Source organism: Lynx rufus, unplaced genomic scaffold (assembly GCF_022079265.1).
Source record: "Lynx rufus isolate CCGP_SWC_20201006 ecotype Redwood Valley unplaced genomic scaffold, mLynRuf1.p SCAF_7, whole genome shotgun sequence".
Taxonomy (NCBI): domain Eukaryota; kingdom Metazoa; phylum Chordata; class Mammalia; order Carnivora; family Felidae; genus Lynx; species Lynx rufus.
In genome coordinates, this window is record NW_025814889.1 from 136147820 (window position 1) to 136170689 (window position 22870).

General features: G+C 51.0%; 1 protein-coding gene across 2 annotated transcripts in view; it reads right to left on the reverse strand.

Annotated features, from left to right (window-relative positions):
* SCUBE1 (signal peptide, CUB domain and EGF like domain containing 1) overlaps positions 1 to 22870 on the reverse strand; it is a 130268-nt gene that overhangs the window by 94711 nt on the left and 12687 nt on the right. For both annotated transcript variants that reach the window (XM_047066720.1, XM_047066719.1), the window contains exon 3: positions 14051 to 14179. In XM_047066720.1, the coding sequence (XP_046922676.1) occupies positions 14051 to 14179 (129 nt within the window). The remainder of the gene's footprint in view (positions 1 to 14050; positions 14180 to 22870) is intronic.

The window sequence follows — 22870 nt, forward strand, 5'->3', positions numbered from 1 at the left end:
GGCGCCCGCAGCGACTTCCTCCCACGGGCGCAGCTGGGTTCCTGGGCCCCGTCGGCCTCCAGGACCCCTCTCCTCTTCCTCCTGAGCCTCTGCTTGGCAGCCCGCAGGGTCACCTGCACATCTGTCTTCCCTTCGGATCCGAATGGGCAGGGATCATGCCCGTTTTGCAGAGAACAAAATTGAGCCTGAGCAAGAGGTGGCATGTGTCCAAGGTCACAAAAGGAGTACGTGGCCCAGAGCTGGGACTGGAAGCGCTGAGGCCACATGGCCCCGTGTCAGTAGACAGGGGCAAGCATCAGTGTAAGAGGATGGGGGGGAGCTTTCTGACCCCGGGAGGGCGGGGAGCAGCGGCTCATATGCGGCAGGGGCGCCGCGTGGAACGTGAGGCGTGGGCCCCGGCCAAGGGGCTTCACCCACGGCCCAGGGTCCAGCTCAGAAAGTCATCGGTCCTCTTTACAAAGTAGGCCGGCTTCACACACCAGCGGTGAGTGAGAATTAGGTAATTCACACCCGTCGAGCCCTCGGTCACGTGCCAGGCACCGTGCTACGTGCTGTACAAAGCTCGCCTCGTTCCGTGTCCGCATCATCCCCGTGCGGCAAGCACCGCTCGCAGCCCCGCCCTACCGATGAGGATACGGAGGCCCAGAGAAGTGACGTTACTTGCCCAAGGTCACAAAGCAAGTAAGCGATCGATCTGGGATTCAAAGCTAGGCAGGCTGGCTCCCTATACTTCTTGAGGGCTGGGACTATGTCATCTACTTCCTGACAGTGAGCTCAGGACAGGTGCTCGTGAGAACTCTATGAATCGAATCCAGCTTTCGCTGCCAGATCCATCTAGGAGCTCCAGATTCTCATATACCGCCCCCTCCCACCCCCGCCCCACCGCCCAGACCTGATTGCTCCGCCGACTTCCGAACTTACACACCGTTTCCATCTGCACGGCTGTCGCGCGTCCCGACCGAACGTGGCCAGACCGACCCTCAAGTCCGCCCCTCCCAGCTCCAGCCTGACCTGCCCCCCAGGCTTCCGCACCTGAGCCGCTGCCCACAGTCGCCCACAAACTCCAGGCAGTCGGTGGTGGTTACGCTTTCCCCCCTTACCTCTCACGTCAAACCCATAAGCGATTCCTGTGGGCTCTGCTTTCAAAATACGTTCTGAATTCAACCACCTCTCGTCACCCGCACCGCCGGCACCCTGGAGTGAGCCACCACCGTCTCAGACCCAGACGGCCACAGTGGTCTCTCCCTCTTCCTCCCTGGGACACATTTTCTACTTCATAGCCAGAAAGCAAATCCCTTTAAGTTAACATGTCCATCAGATTATGTCAGTCCCTGAAGTGTCCCATGGCTCCCAGCTAACTTAGAATAAAATCCCAAGGCCCTTCTAGGACCTATAAGGCCCTGCCTACCTCCTGAGCTCATCTCCGGTCCCTCTCTCCCTCACTCCCGGGCCTCCAGGCACATTGACCTGTTCCCAAACTCACCCAGCTTCTGCCCATTTCACTTGTCCTCTCCCTTCTGCTGGGTGGGAAGATCCTCCCTGGTAATTTTCTAATGGTGGCTTCCTCCTCCTCACTGAGGCCCCCGCCCCCATGTCCCCTCTGCTCGAATGTGGGGACAAGGCCTTTGTAACCGCCTTGACCAGCAGAATTTCACGTACGTGCCCGCTGAGGCCAGACCGTCAAACTTCCATGCGCTCTCAGACCCAGCCGCCATGCTGCGAGGAAGGCCACCCCAACCCCTGTGGAGAGACCACACGCAGGGGCCGCCCCAAGTGTTCTGGCCGACGGCCAACGTCAACCACTAGACAGCGGCAAGGGAACCTCCAGAGGATTCTAGCCCGGCCATCGAGCCATCGTCAGCCTTCGTGACTTCCCAGCCGGGGCCCCAGACACCGTGGAGCAGACGAGCCGCCCCTGCTGTGCCCCATCTGAATTCCTGACCCAGAGGATCCAAAAGCCAAATTAAATGGTATTTTGTGCCACTAAGTGTGGGGTGGTTTTTCTGCGCAGCAGCAGTAACTAGGATTCTACCCTACCCAGTGCATCATCTCTCTCCCCATCACTCTCTATCACGTTATTTTGTTTTATTATTTTCAGTGGAGCTGACCTGCCTGAAGTTACCTTACTGACTTACTCGTTCGCCTGTTTGCTGTCCCCCACCCCCCCCACCCACCTATGCAGGTTCAACTGGATGTGGGTGATTCTCCTTTTGTTCACTGCTTACTGGTTTCTTCAGCACCCGAAACCATGTCTGGCACACGGCAGGTGCTCCGAACAATTTTCTGGAATAAACGAATGGATGAACACTAGGCGGAGGGCTCTGGGGTCCCTGCCATCACGGCCTTCCACCTGTCGTTACAGTCAAGAACGTTTCTTTCTTATGATCCCGGGAGTCCCGAGAGAGATGGCCCTTGATCTTTGCCATGAGCCCAGCATGGAGGTCTGCTGAGCGAGGGGGCCCAGGTTATGAGGCACTTTTGCGAATGTGTTTCTTTTTTCATTCTGCAAATACTTTTCGCGTGCCTGTGATCTGCCAGACACGGCACCGGGCCCCAGGAGGAAGGCGGAGGGTTAGAGGAGACAGCTTCTGCTTTCATGGGGAGAAGAGACGACCCCAGCCCACAGCCACAGGGGCCACGTATACAGCGTGGTCACAGGACTTCAGAGCAAAGGCAGAGGCAGGCTGGGTCTTGGGCGACAGGAAGGACCACACCAGGAACCCGCTGCGGGAAGGGCCGCAAGGGAGCAGCAGGGAGCTGCAGAAGGACTCTGTGGGTTTAAGGACGGCTGGGCCAGAGGGCGCAGGTTGGCACAGGTTGGCACAGGTGAGGGGTGAGGGGGAACGGCTGACAGGGCCCTGATGAGGGGCCTCATGAGCCAGTGAGCAGAGGCACTGGGTGCTACTGTGGAAGCCATGGGAAGCATGAGAGAAAGCTCTGGAAGAACAGGGCTCTGCACAGTCACACAGGCTAAGACAACATCCTGAGGGAAGCGCAAGGGGGACACAAAGCTGCTGCACGGGCCGCAGGCTCCTGCCTGGGCCAGGGGAGGCAGTACGGGCTTCGGGGGAGGAGGTGCCCTGGAAGCGAACTCTGGAGTCAGGGGTTCCTTCTTGCCCCCCAGCACGCCATCCACCGGCTGGGCTTGGCAGATGCTAGGATTTCTGGATGTCCTCAGTGACTCCCCAGCTCGCAGGGGGTGCATACCTATCAGCCCATGGAAGGAAGCCCCTCCTTGAACCTGGCCAGCCTCCCAGAGCTGGTGCTGTTCGGGCACCAGGAGGGCAGGGGGCGGTCGGTGACTTACAGGCTTGCGGGCTTGAGTGGCCAAATGGTCCCAGCTCTGCTGGGTGGCCTGGTGTGGGTCACTTTCCCTCCCTGAGCCTTGGTTTCGCCATTCATAAAAAGGGGATACTAATGGCTTCCGCTTGTGGATGCCACGAGGACCAAGTGACGGACGGGAGCACAATATCCTGGACCACTCCGGGCGCGTGGCGGAGACTCACGCAAAGTTCCCTCATCCCGCCTAAGTGGAACTGCCTGCCTAGCACAAGGCTAGGCATAGAGTAGGTGCTCAATAAGCATTAATGGGAAAGGAGTGATGTAGTTAATGATGCTTTTCTGCGGAACCTGGCTACAGATGGCTTGTGTTCAGCAGGGGAAAAAGTGCTGAGAAGCAAGTTCAAAACTCAAACTGTGAGCAACCTGAGAAACATATTTTTCAGTAAGTCAAGGTAAAGACCGGGGTCAAAGAAAACATCTGGCTAAGTGAACGAGTGGCTTTAGAGAAAAAGGGCCCTTGCTTTGCGGAGATGGGGAAAAATTATCCACTGCTGGTTTTAATTTAAGATGAAAAAAACATCTTATTCTATTAGCCTAAATATTGCTCTCATGTCCAACTGCATGGAGTTTGGAATAATATTTTTCAAACAGAACTACTGCTATTTCAAGTAATTACAATGCTAAAAGCAGGCATTTGGGGTTGAGCAAGGATCTCATCCTGGTTTCAAATCCCTCTGGTGTCATTTTCTGTTATATTTGAGAAATTCCTCAATAAAGATGTCAAATAGAGAGAGGGTTTTGCTCCCCAGAGGGCAGATTTGGCCACCCTCCCAGGCAAGCCATCTCCACAGAAAAATAACCTCGTTTGCTCAAAAGAAAAGGTTCAACTGTGAAAACGCAGGCGAGAAAGGAACCCGTAAGCCATCAGCCTCCTTTCTCCTAATGAACTCAGAATGCTTTTCCTACTCTGCTGATCAGGAGAGTCCAGCCTTCATCCCCGAGGAGTTCAGTGGTGGTTGAGGGAGGAATGTTACGGCGGGACGAGACTCCTGACCCAGACTCCTAGACACCAAAAAACAGGAGATGCAAGCCAGCCTAACTGTCCCCGACCGCCGACGGGCCGTGAGTGGGGCTCACAGTGACGGACTAGAGACGGTCAGGACTACACGAGGCAGTGAGAACGGACAACCTTCCGACAGCTCTGTCGGCCTCCAGAACCACTGAGCACCCACCGGGCGCAGGCCCTGTGCTGGCGGCTTCACCAGGAAGCACGAACACAGTTCCCACGGAGACCAAGCAGGCAATCAAATGCCTAAAGCTGCTGATTGTCAGCAACAGGGCACGGTGAGGGCTGTAGCAAACAGGAAGTACACTCCCCCTCCAAAGAGGGCAGCCGCAGCACAGCATCCGGGCTTCCGCTCTGGCAAATCTCGAGTGATGTACGGGCAAATCTCGCCACGCTGAGACGTGGGCAAGAGACGTCCCTGTGCTGGGCCTCATGCTTTGCGGGGGGGGGGGAGGGGCGGTCCCTGCTCTGCCCCTCCCGTGGCTTCAGCCCTCCCTACGGAGTAAGGAGTCCAGAGGGGGTCATGTGCGCCCGGAACACACACACACCTTTCTAGACCACACTCTGGGTATTTGAGACCCTAAAATTCCCTGCCCAAATGGCCCCAAATCTTTTCTCAAAGGGACAGATGACACTTAGGACCAAGCAGTGGAAAAAGGAAAGGTGGTGTGGGAGCAAACGGCCAGAGCCTGAACATTCAGGTTAGCGTGCCTTCAGGCTCCCCGTGGTGTGGGGACGCAGCCCGCCATTCCACTGCCGCTCTCTGACGTGAAGCTTCAAGGACTCCCAGGTTCTGAACTCCAGTCTAGCCTTCCAAAGGTCATTAGGAAGGAGTATCGCTCAAGGCAGAAGAGAGGGATTATATTCCAGCTTTGAAGCTTTGTAACTTTTACATACATAGCCATGTGGCATCCAGGCCTCCATTTGTATTCCTGCCCAAGCCCCACAGTGTCAGGGGCTGGGTGAATGTGGCCGAGCGGGAACGATGCCGGAAATTACGACTTTTACGTGACATTCTTTGACTTTTTAATTCTTATTAGGTTGATTGGTTTCTAAGTTTTTATTTTAATAACCTGGTGCTCATGACAGCAAGTGCACTCCTGAATCCCCCCCGTTTCACCTGTTTCACCCATCCCCTCCCCGCTCTGGCGACCATCAGTTTGTTCTCTACAGTTAAGAGTCTGTTTCTTGCTTTATCTCCCTCATTTTTCCCCCCTTTGCTCATTTGTTTTGTTTCTTAAATTGCACATATAAGTGAAATCATTTGGTATTTGTCCTTCTCTGACTGGCTTACTTCACTTAGCACAATACTCTCTAGTTCCATCCATGTTGTTGCAAACGGCAAGATTTCATTCTTTTTAACGGCTGAATAATATTCCATTGTATATATATATAATACGTCTTCTTTATCCATTCATCGATCGATGCACACTTGGGTTGCTTCCGTATCTTGGCTATTATAAACAATGTTGCTATAAACATAGGGGTGCTATAAACATTAGTGTTTCTGTGTTTTTTGGGTAAATACCCAGTCTGATTGCTGGACTATAGGGTAGTTCTATTTAAAACAATTTTTTTTTAACGTTTATTTATTTTTTGAGAGACAGAGAGACAGAACATGAGCAGGGGAAGGGCAGAGAGAGAGGGAGTGATAGATTCCGAAGCAGGTTCCAGGCTCTGAGCCGTCAGCACAAAGCCCAACACGGGGCTCGAACTCACGAACCGCGAGATCATGACCTGAGCCGAAGTCAGACGCTTAACTGACTGAGCCACCCAGGCGCCCCAGGGTAGTTCTATTTTTAACTTTTGGAAACTCCACACTGTTTTTCACAGTGGCTGCACCAGTTTGCACTCCCACCAACAGTGCATGAGGGTTCCTTTTTCTCCACATCCTCATCCAACACCTGTGGTTTCTTGTGTTTATGATTTTAGCCATTCAGACTGGTGTGAGTGTATCTCATTGTGGTTTTGATTTGCATTTCCCTGATGATGAGTGATGTTGAACTTCTTTTCATGTGTCTGCTGGCCATCTGGCTGTCTTCCTTGGGAAAGTGTCTATTCATGTCTTCTGTCCATTTTTTAATTGGATTATTTGTTTTTTGGGTGTTGAGCTGTGTGAGTGCTTTATGTATTTTGGATACTAACCCTTTATCAAATGTGTCATTTGCAAATATCTTCTCACATTCTGTAGGATGCCTTTTGGTTTTGTTGATTGTTTCCTTTGTTGGGCAGGAGCTTTCTATTTCGATGGAGTCCCAAGAGTTTGTACTTGCTTTTTTTCCCCCTTGCCCCAGGGGACCTATCTAGAAAACAGTTGCTACAGTCGATGCCAGAGACATTATTGCCTGTGCTCTCTTCTAGGATTTTTATGGTTTCAGGTGTCACATTTAGGTCTTTAATCCACCCTGAATTTATTTTTGTGTATGGTGTAATAAAGTGGTCCGGTTTTCCCAACGCCATTTGTTGAAGAGATGGCCTTTCTCCCATTGGATATTCTTTCCTGTTTTATCAAAGATTAATTTACCATATAATTGTGGGTTTATTTCTGGGTTTTCCATTCTGTCCTATTGATCTATGTGTCTATTTTTGTGCCGGTCCCATACTGTTTTGATGACTACAGCTTTGTAATAACTTGAAGTCTGGAATTGTGATGCCTCCAGGTTTACTTCTCTTTTTCAAGATTGCTTTGGCTATTTGGGGTCTTCCGTGGCACCATACGAATTTTAGGATTGCTTGTTCTAGTTCCTGTGAAAAACGTTACTGGTATTCTGATAGGCACTGCGTTCAATCGGTAGATTGCTTTGGGTAGTATAGCCATTTTGACAACATTTGTTCTTCCGACCCATAAGGAGGAATGTCGTCCCATTCCATTGTGTCGTCTTCAATTTCTTTCATCAGTGTTTTACAGTTTCCAGAGTACAGGTCTTTCACATCTTTGTTTAGGTGTATTCCTAGGTATCTTATTATTTTTGGTGCAGCTGGAAACAGGATTGTTTTCTTACCTTCTCTCTTTGCTGCTTCGTTATTAGTGTATTGAAATGCTCTAGGCCTTTGTAGATTGATTTTGTATCCTGCAATGCTACTGAATTTGTCGATCGGTTCTAGCAGTTTTTTGGTGGAGCCTTTAGGGTTTTCTGTCTCTTGTATCATGTCATCTGTGAATAGTGATTTGGATTTGGAGTCCTTTTATATCTTTTTCTTGTCTGATTGCTGTAGCCAGGGCTTCCAGTGCTATGTCTAATAAAAGTGGTGACAGTGGACATCCCTGTCTTGTTCCTGATCTTAGGGGAAAGGCTCTCGGTTCTTCCCCACTGCAGATAATGTTAGCTGTGGGTTTTTCATACATCACCTTTATTATGATTTTTTTTTTTAAATTTTTGAGAGAGAGAGAGAGAGAAGGAGAGGGGCAGAGAGAGAGAGGGAGACACAGAATCTGAAGCAGGCTCCAGGCTCTGAGCTGTCAGCACAGAGCCAGATGTGGGGCTCGAACTCATGAACCATGAGATCATGACCTGAGTCAAAGTTGGATACTTAATTGACTGAGCCACCCCAGGTACCCCTGGCCTATATTATGTTGAAGTATGTTTCCTCTAAACTTTTGTTGATGGTTTTTACCATGAATGGATGTTGTACTTTGTCAAATGCTTTTTCTGTGCCTACTGAAATGAGATGATTCTTATACTTTCTCTTATTGACATGATGTATCATGTTGGTTGATTTATGAATTTTTTTTAAAGCAGTGCCTTTTTTTATAAATTTTTTTTTCAACATTTTTTATTTATTTTTGGGACAGAGAGAGACAGAGCATGAACGGGGAGGGGCAGAGAGAGAGGGAGACACAGAATCGGAAACAGGCTCCAGGCTCTGAGCCATCAGCCCAGAGCCCGACGCGGGGCTTGAACTCACGGACCGCGAGATCGTGACCTGGCTGAAGTCGGACGCTTAACCGACTGCGCCACCCAGGCACCCCAAAGCAGTGCCTTTTTAAAATGTTTATTTATTTTGAGAGAGAAAGAAAGAGAGAGAGAGAGAGAGATGAGCAGGGAAGGGCAAAGAGAGAAGGAGAGAGAGAATCCCAAGTCGCTTAACTGACAGAGACACCCAGGCGCCCTGATTTATGAATACTGAGCCACTCTTGCAACTCAGCAATAAATCCCACTTGATCGCGGCGAATGCTTTTTTCTTTTTTTAATGTCGTGTTGGACTTGGTTTGCCAGTATTTTGATGAGGATTTTTACATCTATGTTCATCAGAGATGTTGGCCTGCTGTCCTCTTTTTTTTGTGTGGTGTCTTTACATGGTTTTGGTGTTAGGGTAACGCTGGTCTCATAGAATGAATTTGGAAGTTTTCCTTCCTCTTCTATTTTTTGGAATAGTTTTGAGAGGAACAGGTATTAACTCTTCTTTAAATGTTGGGTAGAATTTGCCTGTGAAGCCATCTGGCCCTGGACTTTTGTGTGTTGGCAGTTTTGTGATTACTGAATCGATTTCATTGCTGGTAATGGGTCTGTTCACATTTTCTATTTCTTCCTGGTCTCATTTTCATTAGGTTCTATGTTTCTAGGAATTTATCCATTTCTTCCAGATTGTCCAATTTGTCATAATATTCTCTTATAATTGTTTGTATTTCTGTGGTGTTTGTTATTTCTCCTTTTTGTGATTTATTTAGGTCCTTTCTCTTTTTCTCTTGATAAGTATGGCTACAGGTTTATCAATTTTTACTATTTTTTCAAAGAACCAGCTCCTGGTTTCATTGATACGTTCTACTGGGTTTTTTTTAGCTTCTATTTCATTTATTTCTGCTCTAATCTTCATTATTTCCTTCCTTCTGCTGGTTTTGTTTTTATTTGTTGTTCTTTTTCTAGCTCCTTTAGGTGTAAGGTTAGGTTGTTTGTTTGAGATTTTTCTTGCTTCTTGAGGTAGACCACCTGTATTGCTATAAACTTCTCTCTTAGAACAACTTTCGCTGCATCCCAAAGGTTTTGAACGGTTGTGTTTTTTTTTTTAATGTTTATTTTTGAGAGAGAGAGATAGAGCATGAGCAGGGGAGGGGCAGAGAGAGAGGGAGGCATAAAATCCGAAGCAGGTTCCAGGCTGTGAGCTGTCAGCACAGAGCCTGACGTGGGGCTTGAACTCACAGACTGCAAGATCGTGACCTGAGCCGAAGTCAGGTGCTTAACCGACTGAGCCACCCAGGAGCCCCTGAACTGTTGTGTTTTCATTTTCATTTGTTTCCATGTACTTTTTCATTTCTTGTTTTATTTCCTGGTTGACCCATTCATTGTTTAGTAGCATTTTATTTAATGTCCACGTACTTGTGGTCTTTTCAGAATTTGCTCTTGTGGTTGACTTCTAGTCTCATAGTGTTGTGGTCGGAAAACACGCATGGTATGACTTCCATCTTTTAGAATCTGTTGAGGCTTTTTCTGTGGCCTGATGTGTGATCTATTCTGTGACATCCCTCGATTTCTTTTCTAATTTTTTTTATGTTTTATTTTTTATATTTGAGAGAGAGACAGAGAGCGCGTAGGGGAGGGGCAGAGAGACAGAAACAGAATCCGAAGCAGGCCCCAGGCTCCGAGCTGTCAGCACAGAGCCCAACGCGGGGCTCGAACTCACGAACCACGAGATCGTGACCTGAGCCGAAGTCTGACGCTCAACCGACTGAGCCCCCCAGGGACCCCGACATCCCTCGGTTTTTAAACATTCACAAGCCATTGACTGATGATGGCGACAGTGGCGATTACAAAACCACTGGGAGGACGGACCAAACGTGCTTGCAGGCTGGATGGCGACTGCGGGCTGCCCGTTTGAAACCTCCACCACGCCATGACGACAGCATGCAGCACCTGTGCAAAGTGTGACATCTGTACATGCAGCTCTCCGTATGTGCTTTTGTGCATGACTGTCACGGTGACCCTCTGAGACGGGGATTACTGACCTATGTTGTCATTAGGGGAATGGGGCTTGCAGGGTTTGAGGAGCTGGTCCTAAACCGTTGACTTTTGAGCGGTGGTTCCGGAACTTGAGCCTGCATCTTTCAACTCCAAGCCCAGCTTCCTCTTGTAGCGTTCTGTGTTTCAGCCAACATTCATCCCGACACACACCAGACACTTAACCCTCACGGCATGTTACGGATGAGGGATTTGAGGCTCTACGAGGTCACATGATCAGTGTGGGATACAGCCGGTTGGAACCAAGGTCTGACTTCTCTAGAGCCAGAGTTTTGTCTTGAGAAGGAAAAAGCCCAAACAAAAACAAGTCTGTTGGGAAGGTTCCGCCCTCAGCCAGAAGGAGAGGAGCCACAGAGAGAGCCTTTTCTCGGTTGCCATATGTGTGAGTTAGAGCCGTACGAAGGTGCAATCTGTGCTCGGAGGTGGGGGCGGGGGGAGTCTTACCAGTTCTTGAAATTAACCAGCATGAAGAGAATATGTTGTAAAAATAAAAATAAACCCACCCAGACTCTGCCGTTAGACGGGAGGCACTGGGCGAACGCGCCGTCGTCCAGAACCAGGCTATTTACAAACACGTGGTCCTGCGCAGGTGCGAGCGCCGTGACCAGGAGGGGAGCCCCATGGGTCAGACACAGCCCGGGGAGTGCGTGTGGCTGGCTCTGGCCTCCACAGGCCCACCTCAATGAATCTCTTTCTGAAAGTCGGTCGGCGGATCGACGCCCGTGACGTTTGGAGTCCTCGGTGCCAGGCACTCTGCTAGATGCTCTATAGCCACGATCCCGTTCACTCCTTACAAGACGGGGACTACGGATCCCATTTTACGGGTGAGGAAACTGAGGCAGGGGGGTGACGTGGCTGGCCAAAGGGCACACGGCTGGTAACTGGCAGAGCCAGGATCTGAGCCCGGAACTGGCGGTCCCCGAGGTCTGTCACCTTGGCCACAGGGTGCTGTTCCCTGTTGTCTCGCAGAGATAGCAGCTCTGCCTTCCCGGACTAGTCAATTACCGAAACCAGCCTTACTGTCATCTGAGAAAGTGGCAGGCGACTGGTAAAAGTGAGGGCTTATGCTTTGGGAGGATTAAACGAGACAGCACTCGGATGGTACTTAACTCGGGGTCTGGCACGATAAACGTCCTACAGGGCAGCCCCGGTCTTTCCAATCTAACCAAATGCCCTGCCTACCTCTGCAGCCTTCTGAAATACCTGCCACCCCCCCTGAGCCCAGCTGCCTCCCCCACCCCCAGCCCTCTGCCCAGGCTGGGCCCTCGTCCCAGCAAGTGGCCTTCTAACCTCTGCAGGACCCGCTTGAGGAGTCACCCCACGTCCAACCCCACCCTCGCCCGATGCAGGGGAGGCTCCTCACAGGCCCCATCTGGGCTTCAACGGCCCGCTGTCCAGACTTCCACTTCAGGACTTATTTTGGGTGTAATTACATGTTCACAGATCTGTTTCCCATAACAAGTTTGTCTGAGATCCAGCACGCGTTAAACAGAAACAGGCAGAGAAATCTACAGCTAATACACCGCGGAGAGGAAAAGTTCCAGGGCACCGGGGACGCCACACTTCCTGTGCCATGCATCACCACGCCCGCTGGCACAGGGGAAGGTCGGTTGGGCCCTTTCATCGAGTTCTGCATCGAAAGCCAAAAAAACATCCAAATGACCCTCTGACCCAGTGGTTCCATTCCTGGGAAGACTTGTTAAAGGCAACAATTAAACAAATAAGAAAAAAAAAATTCTTTCTTTCCTTATTTTGAGAGAGAGAGCACGAGCAAGCCCCTAGCCGGGGAGGGGCAGAGGGAAGGAGAGACAGAATCCCAAGCAGGCTCCGCATTGCTAGCGCAGAGCCTGACGTGGGCTTGAACTTGCGAACCGCGAGATCATGACCTGAGCCGAGACCGAGAGTCGGATGCTAAACTGACCGAGCCACCCAGGCGCCCGAGAAAATATAAATTTAAGCCCAGAATCACCTCCAGCCTCGGTTGCTGAAAACAAGCAAACAAAATAAGGAAACGACCTTATTTGCCAAGCATAAAAGGGAGGTTGAGTCACCCAGAGGAACGGTAATGCCTGCTTGTTGATTATTGGCACGTGCTAAACGCCGATCACTCCACTTCACCGTGTCATTTCGTCCTTGCACACAGCCTGCATAATTGTCCCTATTTCACAGTGGGGAAGACTGAGGCTCAGAGGTTGTGACGATAGTGACAGCGACTAGAATGGAGAACTCCGTGCCAGGCATGCTTCTCAGCATCAGGACATCATGTCAGCTCCTGCTCACTAAGGTCTGTGAGGAAGCCGCTCTTTGGAACCCCCGCCACCAACAAGTGACCGAGACCCAGAGACAGTAATAATGTATCCACAGCCACACTCCCGTCAAGTTCATGGTCTTACTTCCTCAGCTCTAGCTATGGTGCCCTGTGTCACTCCAGCGGCCAGTCGCAGAAGAGGGCCTGGGGGACAGGTACCTCTGCTTTGAGACCCTGTGCTTCCTGCCACGATGGTGTTCCTGCTGCAGACCGCAAGCCACCTCTGTGATGGCTTGAATTATGTCCCCCCAAAGATGCTGAAGTCCTAAAGACCAGCATCTGTGGAACCGTAACGGAGATAGGGTCTTTGCAGATGAGGTCATGGGAATATGACTGTGTCCGTATAAAGCAGGGAGGTTTGGACACAGAGACACGCATGGAACAGAGGCAATGTGCAAACACGGGGAGACTGTGACTGACTAGCACAGAATGCCCGGAGCGACCAGAAGCTAGGAGAGAGGCCTGGAGCAGATTCTCCTCGGAAGCCCTCAGAAGGAATCAACTCTGCTGACAGCCTGACTTCAGACTCCTGGCCTCCAGCCTGCGAGAGAACACATTTCTGTCGTCTCGGCCACTCAGCGTGGCACATCGTTACGGCAGTCCCGGGCTATTAGTCAACTTATCAGATTATGAGGCAACCACAAAATGGTGAGCACAGGGGCCAGGCTGAGAATACCTGAGGTGCACATGATGTTAAAGGGGCCACCTGACTGCCACCACAGGAAATCACAGCTGGGTGCAGAGAAGGTGGCAAGCAAACGCACCAGCACAACTAAGCTATTTTCCAATTCTTTCCGTTCTCTTCCATCTTCCCAATTTTATCCAGCAAGCTTGTATTACTCTTATAACTGGCTTAAACGTATGCATTTGAACCATGAGAATCTGGAGATACAGAAGAATTCCTTGTTACGGGCTGAACTGTGTTCCCCAAATCCGCATGTTGGAGCCCTAACCCCCCAGTACCTCAGAACGTGACCTATCTGGAGACACAGCCTTTAAAGTGGTAATTGAGTTACAAATGGGTTGTGAAGACAGGCCCCACTCCAGTAAGACCGGTGCCCTTATAAGAGGAGGTGAGGACACACACAGAAAAAGGAGAGACACAGACAGACAGAAACCAGCTACGTGTATGCACAGAGATGGCCGTGTGAACACACAGCAAGAAGGTGGCCGTCTGCAAGCCAAGGAGAGAGGCCTCAGAAAACCGAACCCCGCCAACATCTTGACCTCGGACTTCCAACCTCCAGGACTGTAAGAAAATAAATTGCTGTTGTTTGAGCCTACCGGTCTATGCTATTTTGTTCTGGCGGCCATAGCAAAGTAATACCAGGAACCAGGGCGGGGAGGGGGCGAGACTTCCCATGGCCCCCAGCACCGCACGCTGGAGCCGAAGAACAGGCAGGGCGAGCCTCGCAGGCAGGGCACGGCGGCGTCACTCACCCAGGCAGTTGTGTCCATCGTGGGCCAACATGAAGCCGTCAAAGCAGGTGCACCTGTAGTTCCCCGGGATGTTGATACATTCGTGCACACAGCCCCCATTGTAGTAGTCATTCTCACACTCGTCGATGTCTGCAAAACGAGGGCCAGGAGAGGGATCAGAGGAAGGGTCTGGGGGTCTGGCCTCCCCGCTACCACTGAGGCCCCCAGGGCATGACTGGTTTGGGGGTGGTGGGGGGAATGACTCAGTAGGTGTTCACTAAAGTCCTTGCCGGGGGCCGGGGACCCGCAGACGACAACGACAAAGCTCCTGGCTCTGCAGCGAGGCCGGCCACCTCCTCACAGGGCAGAGCCACGTGCCAAGCCACATGCAGGGGGTCTTCACCATAGCGAAGCAGACACGATTCACACCCAGTGCTGCCTCCCTCAAAAGCCTCCCAATAGCTGCATGTGGGGACCCTGTTTAAAATCCCCCCACGCCGGCTGCCTTCAGTCTATCTGAAAGCCTCCCAGAGACAGAACTCATTACGTGTGAAGCAGGGAGTACTGAGTAACGTGAACTTTGCGCACCGCCAAAAGCGTCGCCTCTGCAGTGAGAGGAAAGTCCGCACACTCTGCCGAAACAGTTTCCTTCCCCAGCAACGTCTGAAGCCTGGATTTCCACCGCTCCGGTTTCCTTGTTGTAACAAAGGCTTCTGTCTCATAAACAATGGCCAACAGCCTCTGTAAAGGTCACCCCTTTCGCTGTTTTAAGTCTTTTGCAACATTTCCCATCAGGGGTCAAAGGGCTATCAGTTCTAGAGTTCCAGAGAGATTTGAGAGACCTCAGAGAATAATAGGAACGGGCCTAGTTAACATTCAACGAGCCGCTTCCATCCCCAAGGCCTGCTGGCAACACCATATGTCATTACCTCCTCACACCACCCAGTAACTTGGGAAGGGGGACACCGTTATCCTTATGCCAACTTTACAAGGGCACCAAAGAAAGCGAGGCCAGACCCCGGCCCAAGGTCACACACCTACGAAGTGGTACCAGTGGGATTCGAACCGGGCAGCCTGGCCTGGGAGCCCCATGGGGCACGAGCCCACCGTATCTCTGGGAGTAGCAAGCAGGGGGAGCCGGGGCCCAGGGAGAACCACCCCCAGCACCGCCTGGGGGCACCTGCCCTTCTCCCAGCTCTGCCTGGGCTTCGGCAACCCCTGCCCAAACGCTCCCCGGATTCGCAGTCTCAGCCCCCACCCCGGCCGACTTCCACAGGCAACACAGGAAGGCCTGGAAAAGGGAGCCGGAAGTGTCCCACGGGGGAACCGGAAGTACTGTGCTCAGGGGAACCGGAAGTGCCCGAGCTAAGGAGAACCGGAAGTGTCTCTCGGGAAAAATCAGTCCCTCCCCTCCAGGGTCAAAATGGGATACTGGAAGCCAGGTTCCGGCTGCGGAAGCCGGTCCAAAGAAGAGAGAGTTCTGAAGGCAAGCCTGGCTGCTCCCTCAAAGGCCTGGCATAGAGAGACACCCAGCTCCATACGCTCCCCGTGCTGGTCCTGAGGGTAGAGCTGCACCCAGCGGAGGAAAGCCACGGGGGCGAATTGGAGTTCGCAGGCAGGAATGTCCATTTGGTCAGAGGCTCTCTCAGGAGGTAGTGAGCTCCCTGACTCAGGAGATGACCAACCACTGTCTAGACGTCTGCCTGCCAGTGATGCTGCCAGCAGATGGGATAACTTCGGTGAAAATGGCGGCGAGAAAATGCCAGAAAACAGAGCCTGGACTGTGCCCACCGGTGCAGCCATGACGAGGGAATAACAAAGGAGCCCGGATCCCCAAAGGGGCGGGAGACAGGAGCTCCCACCAAACCCGCCTGCCATGGCCGTCAGCGTCAGCTGGGAAGCCGACTCAGTTCTGCAAGTCAGTTGGATTGTTCTTAATCATTATATTTAATGCGCTGAGACATTTTAAATACCACTGAAGTTAGAGATAAGATTTCACGTTTGAAAGGGCACATGGGTTTATAAGACGGAGACGTTGATTACTTCTCATTCTCTGCGGCCCTGACCTTTTGCCAGAGCCCCAGATAAACCAATCCAACCACTGAATCTCCCGGACACTCCAAAGGTAACACGGCCTGATTTTAATTCATCAGCCTGTACTTCCCTCGGGGTCCCTGTCCCCGTGGATACTGTAATCCTTTCACCTCTCCACCAACATCACAGCAGCTTCCAAAGCATGGCTTTTCTATACCCTTAACATGGTTGCAGTCTGCCCACTGGTCACCCAACCCACCACCCGCTCAGCATCAGTATCATCTCTCATCAGATCTGAACACAGCAGCTCCCAAACCATTCCCTTCCTCCTTTCCTTCGTGTAAACAGTGACTCAGGAGAAGATGGCCTGGTCCCAGCTCTGGGGGGGGTGGGGCCTGGTCAGTCCAACCGATACAGTGCGTGCAGCAGCTATTGGTTCCAGGGCGGGCATGTGACTTAGGTTGGATCAGTCAGATTGAGCAGAAGGACTTCTACCCCATGCTCGGGTAAAAGAATTCTCTCTCTCTCTCAAGTTGTACCCCAGAAGGAAGTGTGCAGATACTTCCTCCTGAAACATACACCGGCTCATTGAATTTTCATAGCAACCCTCTGGAGCGGGTATTTTTTTTTTTTTAATTTTTTTTTTTCAACGTTTATTTATTTTTGGGACAGAGAGAGAAAGAGCATGAACGGGGGAGGGGCAGAGAGAGAGGGAGACACAGAATCGGAAACAGACTCCAGGCTCTGAGCCATCAGCCCAGAGCCTGACGCGGGGCTCGAACTCACGGACCGCGAGATCGTGACCTGGCTGAAGTCGGACGCCTAACCAACTGCGCCACCCAGGCGCCCCTGGAGCAGGTATTTTAACTTCATTTGAAGGTTGAGCAAACTAAAGTGCAGAGAGGCAAGGTAACTGCTCAAGGTCACACAGTACATGGTAGGGCAAGGGTCAGAAGGAAGGTCTTTCAGTCTGAAAAAGCAGTGTCCTTTCTAATGAGTTAGAATGCCCATGACGTGCCAGGCATTGGCAAATTACTTTATGCCCCTTATTTCACCCTTGGCACATCTGCACCGTGTGCTGAGAGAGTGTTATCTCATCATCCAAACACCTATTTGTGCATTCATCCTTCCACGTGTCTATTCATGCTAAAATCTATTCGTCTAAATAGCCGACCACCCTCCCATTCATCCAATCCTCTATTATTCACCCACCCAATTGTGCAGCCAGATACCTGCCCATGTGTCTAACTATGCATCCATCCATCTAAATATTAAGCTAGGCACCCATCCTTAACACCTAAACATCCATTCACTCATCCACCTACCCAACTGTCTAACCACCTATCCATCCATCGATCCAAACACCTATCCATCCCCCCGCACATGCACACACATGCCACCCTTACCCAGTCTTCCATTCACCCACCCATCCATTTCTTCAAACACGATCCATCTAAACAGCTTATGAAATACATACAATAAGATTTTCAAAAAGAATAAGGTTAGGAAGAAGAAGAAGAAGAAGAAGAAGAAGAAGAAGAAGAAGGGGAAGAAGAAGAGGAAGAAGGAGGTGGAGGAGGAGGAAATAATGAGGGTTGAAGAGTAAGAGAAAGCTGGTGAAAGCCTGCAAAATTACGTTTGGTAATTTCCAGCACGATTTCAAAAAGTTGGCCACAAATACGGCTCTGAGCCTCCTGGAAGCCAAAGCAAAGAAGGAAACACTATCAGTTAGAGTCACCACGTCCATAAAATGCAAGGAAACCGGCTCTTTCAATGGCGGGAAGGTCTACGATAAACATCTCTTACCCTGGTTAACATAATCGTATGCCCCAATTTGCTTGGCATAGTCCCAGTTTATGCTGGAATTAGTAAGAACACACTCTGCACCCGCAAAATAACAAACTATTTGGTCACTATACCCATGATGCATTATAAAGAGATTGCTGAATAATCAATAAAACAACTCTAGCCTTTCCTTCCCGGGACACCCTATAGTGTCGGCCACAGTCGATGCCAATTTGGCAGAAGAGCGCAGGCATGTCTATGGCTCACTGTCTTCCCTTCATTTATCTCCAAAGGATTCCCCCACATCCAAGCATCTTAGAACCATCAGTTCCCCTTTAATCCCCGGGCCTGACGTGCCTCTGAGATCAGCCTGTAATACCTGCTCACAAACGAAGCCCCCCCTCCGCTGAGGTCTGTGTCTGTGCATTGAAGTTTTGTCTTTTGTAATCATGTTTGGTTTTTTTTTTAATACATGAGAGATAAACACACAGACAAATCAGCTAAAATCATCTCTGCCGAAGCAAGTGGATTTATTACTGTGATAAATGTATCCGTGAGCTGCCAGCCCTGGAGAAGGCCACACAGGCTTCCGAGATGCCCATCGGGCTCTGACCACTTTTTCAGGACTGTCAAAGCCGGAGAATGAGGGTGCCTGGGTGGCTCGGGCGGTTAAGCGTCTGACGCTTGGTATCGGCCCAGGTCACAGTCTCACAGTTCGTGGGATCGAGCCCTGCTTGGGACTCTCTCTCTCTCTCTCTCTCTCTCAAAATACATCAATAAGCCTTGAAAAAAAAAAAAAAAGCCAGAGAATGAGAAACAGGCAGATGGGGCAGGGAGAGGGTGAAGGAATGGGGGGGAACAGAGCCAAGCTCTCTGGATGTTTATTCCAAAACGATTATTGTGGGTTGAACTGTGTCATTCCAAAAAACGTTTCGGTGCCCTAACCCCCAGTATCTGTGAATGTGACCTGATTTGGAAATAGGGTCTTTGCAGACGTAAGCAAGTTAAGATGAGGTCATACTGGAGTGGGACGGGCCCTAATCTAATGACTGGTGTCCTTATAAGAAGAGGGAAATTTGGATACCCGCAGAGAGGATGCTGGGACAAAGAGGAGAACACCATGGAAGAACAACACACAGACGCACAGAAGGAAGATGGCCAGGTGACAACGGAGGCAGACACTGGAGGGCGGAGGCTGTGTGAGAGCCAGGTGTCAGGGCTACTCCCATTTCGCTGACATGGAGGCTGAGGCACGGCGTGGCTGAGCACCTTGTCTCCGAGCCCCTGGCCGGTGGCTGTGTTCAAAGGCAGACGCTGCACCTGTTGGAGCCATATCCTTAGGGTGCAAGAGGTGAAGACTTTTTAAAAGTGCTTCACGCTCCAAAAAGTTACTAGGGAGAAAGTGGGAAGGAGACGTCACATGCATCATTATTTGTGTTTCCCACGTGCATACCTAGCCTTGAGGTTGAGGGGTGGTGATGGGGAGGGGTCAGGTGAGTGGGAACCGCAGGGAAGGGTGGGGGGAGATCTGACCCGAGTGCTCACCCCAGCCATCCCTGCTCCTTCTCCAGCTTGCATTTTCTTTAAAATAAAAGAATTTTTTTTAACGTTTGCTTATTTTCAGAGAGAGTGACAGAACGTGAGCGGGGGAGGGAGACACAGAATCCGAAGCAGGTTCCAGGCTATGAGCTGTCAGCATAAAGCCCGATACGGGGTTTGAACTCACGAGCCATGAGATCATGACCAGAGCCAAAGTCAGATGCTTAACCGACTGAGCCACCAGGCGCCCCGCATTTTCTTTCTTTTTTTTTTTTTGTTTTTTGTTTTTGTTTTTCCTTTTACATTTATTTATTTCTGAGAGATAGAGACAGAGCACAAGTGGGGGGAGGGGCAGAGAGAGAGGGAGACCCAGAATCCGAAGCAGGCTCCAGGCTCCGAGCTGTCAGCACAGAGCCCGACGCGGGGCTCGAACTCACAGACCGTGAGATCATGACCTAAACTGAAGTGGGATGCTTAACCGACTGAGCCCCCCACCAGGCGCCCCGCATTTTCTTTCTTTAGTGAAAATTCATTCCTCAACAGAAAACAGCTCCCAACATCTAACAGGGGAGAGCAAAGCAGCACAGGAACCACTCATTATGGGATTTTTAAAAGGACACAAAGTTCCATTTTTCCTGCATTAAAATGGCAGCGTGTGCGATCCCACAGCTCTGGTTATATGCCCACAACACTGGAACTCGGATGAGAAGAGTATAGTTTTTTTTTTTTTTTCATTTAACTCAAAATTGATTCTTGCTGCCCCATAAAATATATATTTATTCGGTGGTGCTTAGGTTCTAAAAGATTGTATTGCAATGAGTCAGAGCTCCTTCTCGTTTTATTTGAACCCTATTTCAGGGCATTTTTCCTAAGAATCAGGACTGACTGGAAAGGTTCTCGAAATGAGGATTTTTAAAGCACCCTGCTCTCCACTTTCAGAGATCATTACTGAAAAACGTCTTCTCATTCCTCCTTGAAACTGGCATTTTTTTTTTTTTTTCCTTGACGTTCTTTGCAGGCAGTGGAGACCAAACGCTCTAACAAAGACCCCTTCCCTGGCTGGGTGCTATAGCATGTCTTCTCCTTTGTCTGGGGGCTTTAGGAGAAACCATGCACCCCTCGGATCAGGCATCCATTCCGGGAGACACGTATGGCTTAGGAAGTTGAGTCCTTATTGGTGAATAAATCTTAATCCGGTTTGTTGGCTAATTACGCTCGAGGGAAGCTAGTTTTGCAGGGCGCCTAGCAGGAAGGATTAAGCCTCCTGTCTCCGGTGGCACAGGGTTAAGCTCTGGGTTTGTAATGATTGAGTAATGAGACCCGGCTCTCTGTGGACCCCTGGCATCCATTGATCAGGTTTCCCTTCTGGGGAGACAATGTCAGAAGTGGGCCCAGCAGTTAATTATGGGAAAGGTCAGAGGTCACGCAAAACCAACACAAATCTATATACGTTTTCATTCCTAACTGCACACAATGACCGTGGCTCAGCCGGAGGGTGGGAAGGCCCTCCCCACTGCCCAGTTCGAGATCCAAGATGACCATGGGGTTCGAGCTGCTTGCTGACCGCCCCCGTGGCCGGCATAGATTCAGGCCACCACGCTTTTGCTCATGCCGTTCCCTAGCCTGGGGCTCCTTCCTCTTCACAGGACACCTACGAGCCCCAGCGTCATCTGCCTCTTGAAACCTCGACTGATCCCCTGGCAGACAGGGCTCCTCCCCCCTCTGGGCCCCAGAGCCCCGTGCATGGAGTCTACACGGCTCTCGTTTGCTATGTATCTGTCCTTTGGGGCTGTGAGTTCCTTGGGGCACGAGCCGTGTTCTGTTCAGCCTAAGCCTCAGCAGTAGCAGAGCCCTGCTCGACAAAAGCCTGCTCAACACAGAACAAATGAGCAATCGTCCTGAGCGCAGCTTCCGTTCACCGACCCCCCCAACGTGTGGACGGTAGGCAGGCTCTTCACGTATGCCCCCTCGGAGAGGTACGTCCCAACATCTTTGTTTTGTAGCAGGGGAAACCGAGACTCAGAGAAGTTGCCTCCCCTGCCCAAGATCACACAGCTGCTACAAGTGAAACCAGAACACGAGCCAGGCCACTTGACCTCAAAGTTAATGCTGTCCACATCACGAAGGACCACGTATCATAAGATTCCATTTATATGAAGTCTCCAGAAAAGGCAAATCTATTGAGACAGAGAGTAGATGAGTGGCTTTCTTGGGCTGGAGGGCTGGGGAGTGACGGCTAAGAGGTGCAGGGTTTCTTTTTGGGGTGATAAAAAGGTCCTGTAGTCGACTGTGGCAATGGGAATGCAATTCTGTAAGTGTACCAAAAGGCAATGAACTGTAGGTACACCTTAAAGGCATGGTGTGTGAATTATATCTCAATAAAGTTGTTTACAGTTAAAAATTTTTTTTAACATTTATTCATTTTCTGAGAGAGAGAGAGAGAGAGAGAGAGAGCAAGTGGGGGAAGGGCAGAGAGAGAGGGAGACCCAGAATCCGAAGCAGGCTCCAGGCTCCGAGCTGTCAGCACAGAGCCCAACGTGGGGCTTAAACCCATGAACTGTGAAATCATGACCTGAACCGAAGTCGGATGCTTAATGGGCTGAGCCGCCCAGGCACCCGTTTACAATTTTTAAAACATTAATGCCGTCACCGCTGTCGTCTGTTGTGCTGGCTGGGTCACTGGGGCTCTGCCTGGACACAGGGAAACCAGAAGGATGTTGTCCCGAGCCAGCCTCAAATACCACCTGCCCGGTGTGGGCTCACAGCGGGTGTGTGGCTCCCAAGCCCCAGGAGGAATTTTCGTACCAAACCAAAGGACAAGGGGCAGTGGATTATTCCCCTTCTCCCCACCAAACACCCTGAACCCTTCGCCGGGGGCTCTTCCCAGGCTCTGGCATCCAGCCTAAAGGATACGGAACCTGGTCAAGGGAAAGCTGACCTATCGGAATGTTTGAGATGGAAGTGACGAGGGGCCCCCGGCGGCCAGCTCAGAGTTGAGGCCCCCGTCGGTCCCGTCTGCCAAGCAGAGGCACGGTCATTCTCCTGTCCCCTTAGCAAAAGGCAGAGGAGAAGCCCTAAATCCCGCTAAACTGCGGGCGCTGAGGGACTGCTATGCGGGCCCAGCCACCTCTGAACTCAACAGGATGACAGTCAGAAACACGGAGCTGCCAGAAAGCCCGAGCCGCCCCTCAGAATGGGTAAGCCGGCACCCCGGAGCCCCTCTGATGCCCCCACTGGACTTTATCAAGGGCTAGCCGAGCCCAGAGAGGGGAACTGAAGAGCTAATCTTATCAGCAAGTCAGGGGTGGACAGCACCTTGAACTCAAGACTCCAACCTCAGAGGCTCGGGCAGGGGGCAGCCCGCGCTGGCCTGGGGCAGTTCGTTTTCCTTCTTTCTCTCCAAATCCCAGGTGGGGTTTCTCTCCAACACAAACAGCAGCGGCAGTGGCAACTCCACACCAAACACCATCTTAATGGCAAGCG